The sequence below is a fragment of the Carassius gibelio genome, chromosome B7 (assembly GCF_023724105.1).
Source record: "Carassius gibelio isolate Cgi1373 ecotype wild population from Czech Republic chromosome B7, carGib1.2-hapl.c, whole genome shotgun sequence".
In the NCBI taxonomy this organism is placed as follows: domain Eukaryota; kingdom Metazoa; phylum Chordata; class Actinopteri; order Cypriniformes; family Cyprinidae; genus Carassius; species Carassius gibelio.
This window is the reverse complement of record NC_068402.1, coordinates 8,484,231-8,496,458: the sequence shown is the minus strand read 5'-3', so window position 1 is coordinate 8,496,458 and position 12,228 is coordinate 8,484,231. Positions and strand designations below refer to the sequence as shown.

Below are 12,228 nucleotides of genomic sequence, written 5' to 3'. Positions count from 1 at the left end.
TCACGTGACACTGAAGACTGATGCTGAAAATTCAGCTGCGCATCACAGGAATTAATTACATTATTAAATTTTACAATAGAAATGTTTAATTGTTTTAAATTTCACAATATCACTGCATTTTTCATCAGATAAATACAACCTTCATGAGCATAAGAAACTCCTTTAAATGTTACTGATCACAAACTTTTGAATCAAACTTATATTTTCAAACTTACCAACAGTATATACATTTACAGTATACTTATATATCTATATCTTGGTAAATAATGCTGTTTATTAAATATATGTAGTAAATACTGGTATATTTGTAATATATATATATATATATATATATATATATATATATATTCTAAATCATGGAAATGACTTGAATTTACTAAATGCAATGAAGTTGATCTAAAAGACAAAATTTTACCTATATTAGAAAGGAAAAAAAACACTTTTCACTCAGAAATTGATTGGTAATTTCACAATTGATTACAAAGAAAAAAAATTTAAAGACCTAAATATTATTTTCTTGTAAAACATACTCCAGTAATCTTAGTTTTACTTACAATTAATAAAAATTAGAATAATTTATAGTGTGCAAAATGGTTATTAACTTTTTATTTTATTTATAGGTTTGTGGCTTTATTGGTAAATTACCACAGTGGAAGCACAATCCTTATTTTTTCCTGTTCTTGTTTCTTCCACCTTCTATCTTTTCATGCCATATTTCTAGATCTATCTCTCATGGAAGAGTGGCCCAGCAGAGGTAAAGCATTGGAAGGACATGATGAGTCATCCGCGCACTGCCGTTGCCCAATGGCACGCTCTCAAAGCTTGAAGGACCCGCCCACCAAAAGTAAACTACACCTTCAAAACCCTGTTGATATGCACAAGTTTAAACACGGGTACCAAAAGCCATCCAACTATCTTTCTTTCTCTTACTCCCTCTCTCTCTCTTCCTCCCTTCTCAATTTTTTTCCTGCAGTTTGTTTATGGAGACCCTTCCTTTATTCACTGCTTTTATTTTTCCCACCAAAAAGAGGCTAAGCACTGCCAAGAAGCCTGGGGGAGAAACCGAGAGATGTAAACAGACTCGTCTTCCTTGAGAAAAAAGTTTGACAACTCAACTGTTCTCTGGTCAGCTGAACAGGGTGACTTCTAGCATCGCTGAACTTGAAACGGCTGAAAACAATCTCCCGAACAGACCCTTCTATTGCCATGTTTGTGTCTCACCTCCCTCGCCGCCGTCCCTCTGACCATACGGAAAGATCCAGAAGGATCGCAACCACAGTGCAATACTTAGTTGAAGGAGGGATGAACTTGTTGTGTGTTGGACGTCGTCACCTCTTGATGTTTTTCTCGGAACAGTGTAGAAATTCGCTGGAACTCTTCGTTGTCTGTATGTACTGTAGGTGCTGTTATGTGACGGAAAAAAGAGGTCTTGTTTAAAAAAAAAACTCACTTTAATTGACTGGATCAGTTCAAGTGTGTTGGGGAAATACATTTGAACCATTTTAGAACATTTCAACAAATAGGGACAAAAAACTGAGAATCTACGCAAGTACATAACTGCAAACATTTCTAGCCATGTTAGCTTGATTTAAATGTGTTGCTTATTGAATGCTTCAGGCCTTGTTTCCACCTGGTATTAAGATGCTTGTCAATGATGTAATCACAAGTGGTCAGTCAAGATGCATTATAGTTTACTCCTGCATTTAAATGTATTTCTTATGATAACTTGATATCTATGATAACCCTTTTTATTTTGTAACTTGCTACATTAGTTTCGCCGAAGTGCTGCGAATGACAATGTAAATGGTAACAGATTTTGATCGTAATCTATGTGTTTAGGCATTGCAAAATTTGCATTGATTGCATTCGACTATACACCAGCGTTATTATAGTTAACTAAAACTGAATTAAAACTAAAACCATAAGAACAGTCTTGAAATAAAATAAACATTAATTGAAATAAAATTGTATGTATGTGTATGTACGTATATATATATACCTTTTTACTTCAACTACTTACTAGTTAACAAGATTAATTTTAACCAGATATGTATATAGACTAAAAATGACAAAAACACACCAAAATTACTAAACTAAAATGAAAACAAAAAATATACAAATAAAAATGGACTCAAAATATTAATCAAATCTATGAAAGTCATGATGAAAGCAATCCTATTAAATGTTTTTTCTACTAATTTGAAATTTGATTAAAGTTAAATTTAAATATTTATTAAATCACAAAATGCATGTCATTTTATTATATTTATTTTTATTGTAATAATCAAAACTGAAAGATGTTTTTGCCTCATTATTCCATTCCACAAATGTTTGTCTTGAAACCGTGTGATTTATTATTATTTTTCATATTAATGTTATTTAAAATATAATATATTTACTATATTTTTAGAATAATAATAAAAATGAAAGATGATGTCAGTAGACTTTAACTCACGGTATACTGAACCCAAAATATCTAATGGTTTTTAATTGGCTGTGATTGTGTTTCGTCGCTTTGCATTTTCACTGTCTATGAAGAGAAGTTGAAGCTCATCTAGTTGTTATTGAAAGTGGAAAAGCTCGAAATATTGTAGATTCCATTTACAATACTGTTTAGCATCATCCAATTGTGATTAGGTCAACTAAAACGCATCTTAACACCAAGTGTAAACAGTTACTCAGTAACACAATGCAAAAACACGCTGAATTCTTAATGTTACAACAAGAGGCACTATGGTCAGTTTCCTGATTCACTTGCGGTTTATTGATGCAAACATCTGATGTTTATTACTGCTACAGACCCCAGCATAAGTATATATATCAGAACGTCGTGCTTGCAGTGCTTTGGCCAAAGCATTTTGTGTACTTGCGTAGAGTACTATACTGATTCTTCTTTCAAAGCGAAGCGTGATGGACAAGATAGGAGTGAGTGTTTGAAGCCTGTGTGTCAGCAGATAGAAGCAGAACCACAGAAATCCTTTTATCTAAACTAACATTCCTCATGTAACGTACACATCTTGCAGAGGATTGCATCAACCACTTAACCAGTATGCAATGACACTGCCAATGTGAGTTAAACGCTGCCAAAATGCACTTCATTTCTTTTCATTTTCAAAAGGGCTGAAGACGTTCTTAGTGTCCCTCCCAAACAAGATGTGCAATTTAGAAGTTAATCTAAAGAAAAAGAGCAGAAGCAGGAAACTATAACGCAAGTCATGTGATTGTTTGTGCGTCTTCGGCTTAGTGTGTGTGTTTATATGTGTCTGTATTTGTATGTGTGTGATGAGGATTTGGATTACTGCGGTCACTCGATTGATTCTTTATTGTGCTCATGCTGCCTTCGAGCCTTCCTGCAAAGTTTGAGAAATACAGCATGATTTTAGTTGAATTAAAATAGTTTTTGCAAAACATTAAAATACAAATACCTAGGTTTCCACACATCAACACATTTTTTTATTGAAATTTGGGGTACTACATTAAATTCTTGAATGAAAACAGCAAGAAAATGGCTTTAAAAGAATACAAGCTTGAGGAGGATACATTTTTTATGGTAAAATTATGGAAATTACTAACATTTGCAAAATAAATAAGATCCACATCAGAAAATTAATCTAATATTCATTTAATTAATTTTGTGTAACAGTATATATAATTCATTTTTAATATGCACACCACTATTGTATTGTATACTGCATATGTATATACTATATATCTATACATATAGAGGGTACGTTTTATTAATTTTTATGAATCATAAAATGTATTACATTAAAAAAAACAAAATAATCTAATATGAATATTGCAACAACAAAAAGAACATTTTTTCACAATTATTGCAATATACACAATTTTTTTATTATTATTGCACAAGAAACTGTATATTAATGCTTTAGAGCAGGGTTTCACAAAATAGAGTTAGGAAGTTAATGAAAAGCTAATAATTCATTAAATGTCAAATTAAATTATATACAAATTAAAAAAATATATATATATATATAGAGAGAGAGATAGGTATTTGTTTAGCTGTCCATCATGTGACCATCCTATATCTCAAAACCGTGACCATTTGAATATATATATTTCAGTTACAGATTATTTAAATGTTTTCTCCTAAAGTCTCAGGGGTTTTTAAGAACAAATTTTAGGTCAGAGATGTTCAGCTTCCAAACATTTTTTCTAATGTTCCCGCATTAGAGAATTGTGGGGAATGTAATTAAGTTGCACAAACCTGTCAGCTTATAAAACGGTTAAATTAGTATTATTTTATAATAAACTTTTTTGGTTATTCTTCATGAACAGTACACAAAATGTGTACAAACTGAATTGTACCATCAACATTCATAATTAGAGCTTATTATGATAGCAATTAGCTTCTGGCAGAATTCTTGAATCAACATGCCCTCAACTCGCAAAGTCTGTGCTCAATGAAAATAATTACGCTAATTGCGACATTGCGATGCTGTTCATACGGTCTCATCTGGTAAACACGATCATTCCGGCATGACTTGAAGGCAGCATTAGCCTGGTGCTGGGGTTGGGACAATATGAGTTATAAATGGCAGGTCTGCAGGATATAATAGCAATACTCTCACATTTTGCTTTTCGAATAACATTTTGTATGCTGCAATTGCTTGCGATTTCTGTCGCCTCCTAATGTGCTACTTACGTAACAGAGAAAAGGCAGATATATAGAAAGGGAAGAATTCAAATTGTTATCATGTCAACAGTTAAATTAGGAATATTACACTATAATATACTTATTATGACAGACAACATCTTACTTGAAAACATAAGGCAATGTACTGTAGACAAGCAATATTTCATGTAAGGGTAAACTTCAGGGTTAGGACATCGGTTCATACAAACACACACGCAGTGCTTCAGGAAGTGAAACATCCATCACCTTTCTCCCCTCCATATGCCTGTGCTCTCAGTGTCAGAGCCGACGTTAGACGTGAATATCACTGCCAGATGTTTCTCGCAGCCTGTCCTCCCCCCGACTAACACCCTGTGACAGACGCGTCCTCAAAGACAATGTGAGAGCAAGACCTAAAAAATAATATTCAAGCACTTCAGAAAAACTTTGTATACTGTGTTTCTCAGTCGATGAAATTGGGTTCAAAGAAGTAGCTAAAGTGAAAACAGAAGATGGATGAAAGTGAGCGTGGATTCGTTCATGTAAGCAGGACTGTCGCTTGAATTCATGGTTACGTTTGTGACTCGATAAAGCATCAAATGATAAACGTTTTCTGTTACGTGTCTGAATTTTTGGCACCTGTATTGTTTTCTGTTGAGTAGCTCCAACCACAGCGCAATCTTATTGGTTCAAATTCAGCCTCATGTAACTTTTCGTTTAAAGAATGTTCTGGATCACATACAAGTTAATGTCTGTTTACAGCATTTGTGGCATAATGTCCAGCTGTTCAATGAAAATACCAAGGTGCTGATGATAAATGTAAAATTACAAAAAAATGTAATAACCAGATGTTCATCCAAGCAGAAGAGTAGTTCCACCTTTAAAAGGACGATTTAGAACCTACAAGTAAAAAAAAAAATATATATATATATATATATATATATTAATAAGTAAATAAATAAAAATGAAAAGTCAATTGTTTTTATGAAAAATACATATATATATATATATATATATATATATATATATATATATATATATATATATATATATATATATATATATATATATATATATATATATATATATATATATATATATATATTAGGGCCGGGATTCGAGTAAAAAAATTAATCTAATTAATTAGAGGCTTTGTAATTAATTAATTGAAATTAATCGCATTTTAATCGCATATAAATATTTGACCTGAGAACAGTGAGAAGTAATTTTTTTTCACATGGATTTATAGTATAACATTGAATAATGACTGAATACATAAGCTTAAGCAACAAAATATTGTTTATTTTTGTTCAACCAAGTCTAGCAGACCAGTGCATTTTTGCCATTAAGTGTAGCAATAGCATATTTAGAAACAATTTAGAAATAGTACATTTCAGAAATTCAGGTAGCTTATAGGTGCTGGAACCTTCTGTAAAGTGTTTTTTAAGTAAAACACAATACTATCAATTACATTCAGAACATTGGAAACCCTGACTATTAGAAAACATCTCTCTGTTGCTTCAGAGGCCATAACACACTAAGTCCAACTCTCAATAACCTTGGCCAAAACAATAAAGAGTTCAACATAAACTGTTGCACCAACAAAATAATACATAGTTCAACATAAAGTGTAAAGTCCACGCAAGCTGCTATATGTTTTGCGTTGAGGTGATAATCGAGCTTCTATGCGGTGATATGCGAACGCTAGTTGGTGCTCCAGTATAATCGGTCCACCGAAACTCATCCAATGAGAAACGTTCCGCGGTGCAAAAATAAGTTATTAAAAATGCGGGAATTTTTTTCTGTAATTAATTAATCTCAATTAACGCGTTAAAGTCCCGGCCCTAATATATATATATATAAAGTACTGTACAGACCAAAAGTTTGGACACACCTTCTCATTCAAAGAGTTTTCTTTATTTTCATGACTACGGAAATTGTAGATTCACTTTATTATAAATAAAATAAAATGTATGATTGATTTTGCCACATTATGCCACCAATAATAAATAACTTATAAAATGTCTTGAAATATTTTCTAATTCATAGTATTTGTAGTAGAGGTTGTTTTTATTATTATTATTATTATTAGTAGTATTATTATTAGTATTAGTATTGTTAGTATTATTAGTGTTATTTTAATAATTAGGAGGAGGGAGAATATTAAATATTAGGTTTTTAATATTATTTGTCGTCTTCTTTTTTTCTCCTTCTTATTATTACTTCAAACTGGTAATAATACTTTTTTTGATAGCTAAATCAAAAAAAGGGTCTCATTATGCTCCTAATATTGTCAAACTCTCCATAACAGTTTTTTCTCTTTCGCTGAAGAAACTTGCCAGGTTTTGATGGTCCTGCTTTTAGGTTCCAATTCTGAGTGAGTTCTGCTTGAGTTGAGCTGAAAACGACGAGCACCTGAAGTGAAAATGAAATAAATGCACCAGTGAAGCGGCATGCTTTGTTTTGTCTCGTCTAGTTGTGTGGCTCACTTGTCTGTTTTACTGTAGTATCCACAAATTTCCGTTTGAATTCGTTTTTCAGCTGTTGGATTGCAGATGTTTTGACCTTATGAATCAAATGCCAAACCAGGTTTGATATAACCAGCATTCAAAATGTAACATCTGTTGTCACAGAGGCGTTACGGACATCTGAATGTGGAGCGACGGAGTCGGAACTGAACTTTGATGTGTGTGATGACAACCCATCTCAAGATGTTGTGTGAACTTGTGTGTGTGCTTGTAAAAATGTATGTTACCTGGGGAGTTTTTACCTGGTCCCCTTGACGTTTCTCAGCATCTCTATGGTGTGCACAATATGATTTGACATACTGATGATTTATTTTGGCGTAAATGTACAGTGTAAATAGATGTAAACCTGTATATAAAAGAAGGAAGCTGACACATTTCTTGGAGTCTCTTGATTTATAAGTTGAGAGAATGAGTTCACTTTGCTTGAAAAGGTAATTACGATAGTATTTCTATGATAGAATTGTTTTGGTTTCTTTCTTTAAATAACTTGGTTTTTGTAATATTGTGTGATCTGATTTTGTCTTTGCACAAATCTAATGTTCTGTAGGGTTTTTTGTTTGTTTGTTTGTTTGTTTGCAAAAAATGCAACAACAAAAAAAGCATTGTTCGGTTCAAGAAATTATGTGTGAGCGTGTGTGTTAAACAGTTTAAGACAACTGTTGGATTGTTGCACCACCTTTTTTGTCGTAAATTGACTCTTGAGTTTTACCGATTCATTTACATTTACCCAAATTGTAACCCTTCAACAGTGCTACCAGCATCCGAAATGAATCAGAGTTTTTGTCTGTCTTTTGTTGAAAGAGAATGAAGTCGATACTAATAAATGGAAAATTGGTGGAAAACTCATATCCTCTTTTAGTTTGTGAAGAATGGCTTTCATCTCATGATGGTCATCCAGGGCACTACACCTGTCCTTGCTGACGCACATCAGGAGTAGAAAATAACCTCAATGGATGCACCCAGAGGAAGCTTTATTGCTCAGAGGTCATTCTTTTATAACGCTGGAAACATAATGGAGATTGAAACTGATGCTATTACTTTCTTAATACAGTTTCTGCACAATTTATCTGTGCACATTATTCCAAATAAGAAAGGGTCTTCATAACCTTTTATCAAAATGAAATAACGTTGTACCTAAAACAATTTTCGCTTTCACCTGACATCCAAAATGCTTTGTTTTAAACTTCTGCTCTTCAACCATCTGACACCATTCTGGTATTTAGAGGGATAGTTCACCCAAAAATTCAAATTATTTATTCACCCTCAAGCCATCCTAGGTGTATATAACTTTATTCTTTCTGTTGTCGGATTTGACGATTATCTGAGTTATATATATATAAAAATAAAAATAAATTACTGGCTCTGCCAAGCTTTATAATGGCATTGAATGGGTGTTGAGATTTTGAAGTTCAAAAAAGTGCATCCATCTATCACAAAAAGAGCTCCACGTGGCTCCAGGGGGATAATAAAAGCCTTCTGAAGCAAATCAGTGTGTTTGTGTAAGACAAATATCTATATTTAAACTTTATAAACTTTAGTCTCTAGCTTCCACTAACTGCTGTTCGCACGTTCCCAAGAGAGGTAGGACGTATGCCTAGCGTAAGTTTGACTGAGAAGTGACGGACTTTGAAAGCGCAAAGGAGAGAGCAAAGAAAAAACAACGGTCACAAATTAGAAATATAAAACAATATAATATTTGAGATATAAGCATAGGGGGAGACTAGCATATTCTGCACTGAAGCTTATGCTAAACCTACATCATCCACTGTAACACCATTCTGGTAAAGGTAGGTACGATAGATAGACAGATAGAGATTTTAAGTATGTTTTTTTGGTTTGGTTTTTTGGTTAAATATCGTTTTTTTTTTTTACACAAATTAATCACTCCAGGAGTTCTTTATTAAACCCCCGGAGGTGTGTGGAGTATTTTTATGATGGATGGATGCACTTTATTGGTCTTCAAAATCTCAACACCCATTCACTGCCTTTATCAAGCTTAGAAGAGCCAGGATTTTTTTTTTAAATAAAACTACAATTTATATATAATTTATAATATATAATTAATATATAATTTTTCACAATCCAGTCGATGAGTAAATTGATGAAATCAAATTCCATCTTACATTCTGTGAAAAATCTGCAGTTTTAATAACAAATTTGTCAAATTATTGAGATAAAATGGTTTTGCAAAATAGATGGGAAGATCTAGATTTTGTGAAAATTTTGTTGGGCTGTATTTGGAAATTTCTCACTTTATGGAAGTAAAATGGGTTGTGAAAATGCTGGACGGACTGATAAAAATACAGTTTCAGCCTACATTTTGTGAATCTTTTTATTTATTTGGAAATATTTCAAGTTATGGAAGTAAAATGAATGCGAATTCAATTGGAGTTGAATACATTCAAATTCCAACCTTCATTGTGAACATTCAGTTGTTTAGTAATAAAAGCAATAAAATCACAAATTTGTTCTTGGAAGACTTTAATGAGAAATGGTTGAGTTTATATTGAGATATTTGACTTTGAATGCAGTCTTTGGCAAATCTGAGCCAGATCTCAAGGACACGCTTGAGATTGCTGGATTAATTTTCTTAGGAGACAAATCAAAGATGCAATAAATGTTTCTATTTGATTTTATTGTCTAGGAAAAATAATTGAAATCAAAAAAATATTAGATGATTTTGTTAATGAAAAGATTTTTAAGAACACATTGTGCATCCAAAGCTGAAATACAGTATTTGTCTAGGAAATTAGGTTTTAGATCATGAAAACTGGGCATCTATAACAGAATGGAGACAAGTAGTTAAAGAAAAGGAGTCGAAAAGTAAGAACAATTGGTCAAATAAAAAAGAAAAATAATTGTGATCAAATGCATGTTATTCCAGAAATATTATTTCTTTCTGTGGAATAATGTTCACTGGTGAATCATGCTCAATAAGATCAAGAACATCTTGTCCATTCTGATTTAATGTTGATTTTAGGTGTTGCACATGGAGAGGCTATTGTTAAAACCTTGGTTTTGCCATGTGGTCACTCACATCTGACTCTGTTGTGTGTTTAGTGTGCACTAAGGGAAAATTAACACAGTTTACTCCAGCAACCCAAGCAAAGAGTGTTGCATATTTGTGGATGGAGAGGAATCGAGGAGCAATTTTGAGAGAGACGAGGGCAAACGATGAAATACACAGCTGTCACGACTCAAAACACAGACCACGCACATATTCGCCGGGTCGGAGGATGACAGGAACATGTCATAGAGATGTGTGGGCGAAGCGCTGATCCACACACCAAACAAGCTGTAGGCAAACGCATAAATCTGCCACGTGCTTTCAACACTATTACCCTTAAATCCACAGGTGTGTCCGTGTGTGTATAGGCAAAAGGGAACTGCAGATTGTGTACACAAAAACAAATGAGAAGTTTTGAGAAGTGATCAAGAGAAACAGACAGGCGGAGACGCAGCCAATCACTGGTGCAAGAAACACAATTGCATAATGGTTTCTCCATGGATACTGAACATTTATGTAAAGCGTTTGTGCACAAGATGCTGGTTCGTGCAGAAGCTGTTTTTAACTTGTCTTGAGTAGACGCCCACAAGCCAGTGTCTAGAGCTCCATGAAGAGGGCTGCCAGAAACCTTGGAGACGCTGTTTAGATCGGAAGTAGTTAGCGCTGCTCGCTGTTAGTATTGCTCATGTGTGGGTTTAGTGAGTTGAACAAACTTCTAACTGGATATTTCATGTAAAACAAAACAAGCATTCTGTCATCATTTACTCACCCTCAAGTTCTTCCAAACTTGTTTGACTTTCTTCCTCTGTTTAAAAGAAGATATTTTTACAATAAAAAGTCAATGGGGTCCAAAATTCTATAAAATATATTCTTTTACATTTGGTAGAAGAAAATAAGATAGTTGGGTAGAAGAAAATGAGACAATAAAAATTTTTTGGTTTTGGGTGAACTTTATTATAATAATTTTAAGCATTAAGTATTACCTCAAATCGTAAGCTATCACATTTTAAAATGATTCAATCAGTTTTATTCTAGTAGTGTAGTAGCTGTAGTGACTTTTTTGTGCTTTTGTCTTTTATGTGATTTTGATATTTCTGATTCTCAAAACTGAATCTGATAAACCAACTGAAAAAAAAAAAGTTGTAATAATTTTGTTGATTGATTGATTGACCTATTAAAATGCTTTGTGGAACAAAAAATGTCCACAGCAATACTGTAAAAAATAGTTTGATCAGTAAGTCATCACATATCAGTAGAAATTACTTGTACAGTCAATTAGATTATACTTTTTTAAAAATTACAAAATTTACAAGTGAAAAAGTTGAAATAGGTGGAAATTTTGGTAGCGTTCTACAATGATGCAAACATCTCAAATTTCAACTTGAATCCCAAACTTGTCATTACAAGTGAAAGGAGTGAAATTATTTCCTTAAGAAATTAGCTCCTCATGAAGCCAAAATTCAGGAACTCACACACAACAGATGCCATGCCACACACAAAACCATGAAACAATAAAACTGATCTGGAGCAGAACATCTTCAACGAGAGCAAACAACACCTATCTCCTTCCTCTTTTACAGTATGACCCCGTTCCTCCCTCTCCTCTCTCCTCCTGCCTCTAAACTCTCACTCTTCTCCCCTAAAAAGCAAGAATATGCATATGCAATGCTATATTTTATGCATATGTTAGCTGAGTGTAATTCCTATTGATTCCTGGTCCCTAATGAACGAAGAATTGAAAGTTTGGGATTTCCAGAATACTCAAATACCTAAATTAATAAACAATCGATATCTGTGATCAGCTTTTGATAGAAATATTGCCTAAATTTAATGATCATGTGAAATTGGAGTCAGATTGTACACAGAGCTAGACTAAAATTTAAACTAAATCCTGATAAATTCACAAGCGCAAGTAAAAGACAGAATACCCATTAAACCAGGCCGCTGGATTCCACCTTTTGGGCCGGCGGTTGGATCCATACACAGGTTTTACAGAGAAGTTAGTTAGTCAACATGCAATTTCCATCCTACAATAACAGCATTACAGAGTCTCAGAA

At 33.2% G+C, this 12,228-nt stretch overlaps 1 protein-coding gene across 1 annotated transcript in view; it reads left to right on the top strand.

The window, feature by feature from the left end:
* Positions 1 to 3,574, top strand: part of LOC127962501 (synaptotagmin-7) — a 116,761-nt gene extending 113,187 nt beyond the window's left edge. Inside the window, exons 11-12 of the mRNA XM_052562088.1 lie at positions 722 to 844; positions 974 to 3,574. Of these exons, the coding sequence (XP_052418048.1) occupies positions 722 to 826 (105 nt within the window). The 3' untranslated portion in view covers positions 827 to 844; positions 974 to 3,574. The remainder of the gene's footprint in view (positions 1 to 721; positions 845 to 973) is intronic.
* The last annotated feature ends 8,654 nt before the right edge of the window (positions 3,575 to 12,228 follow it).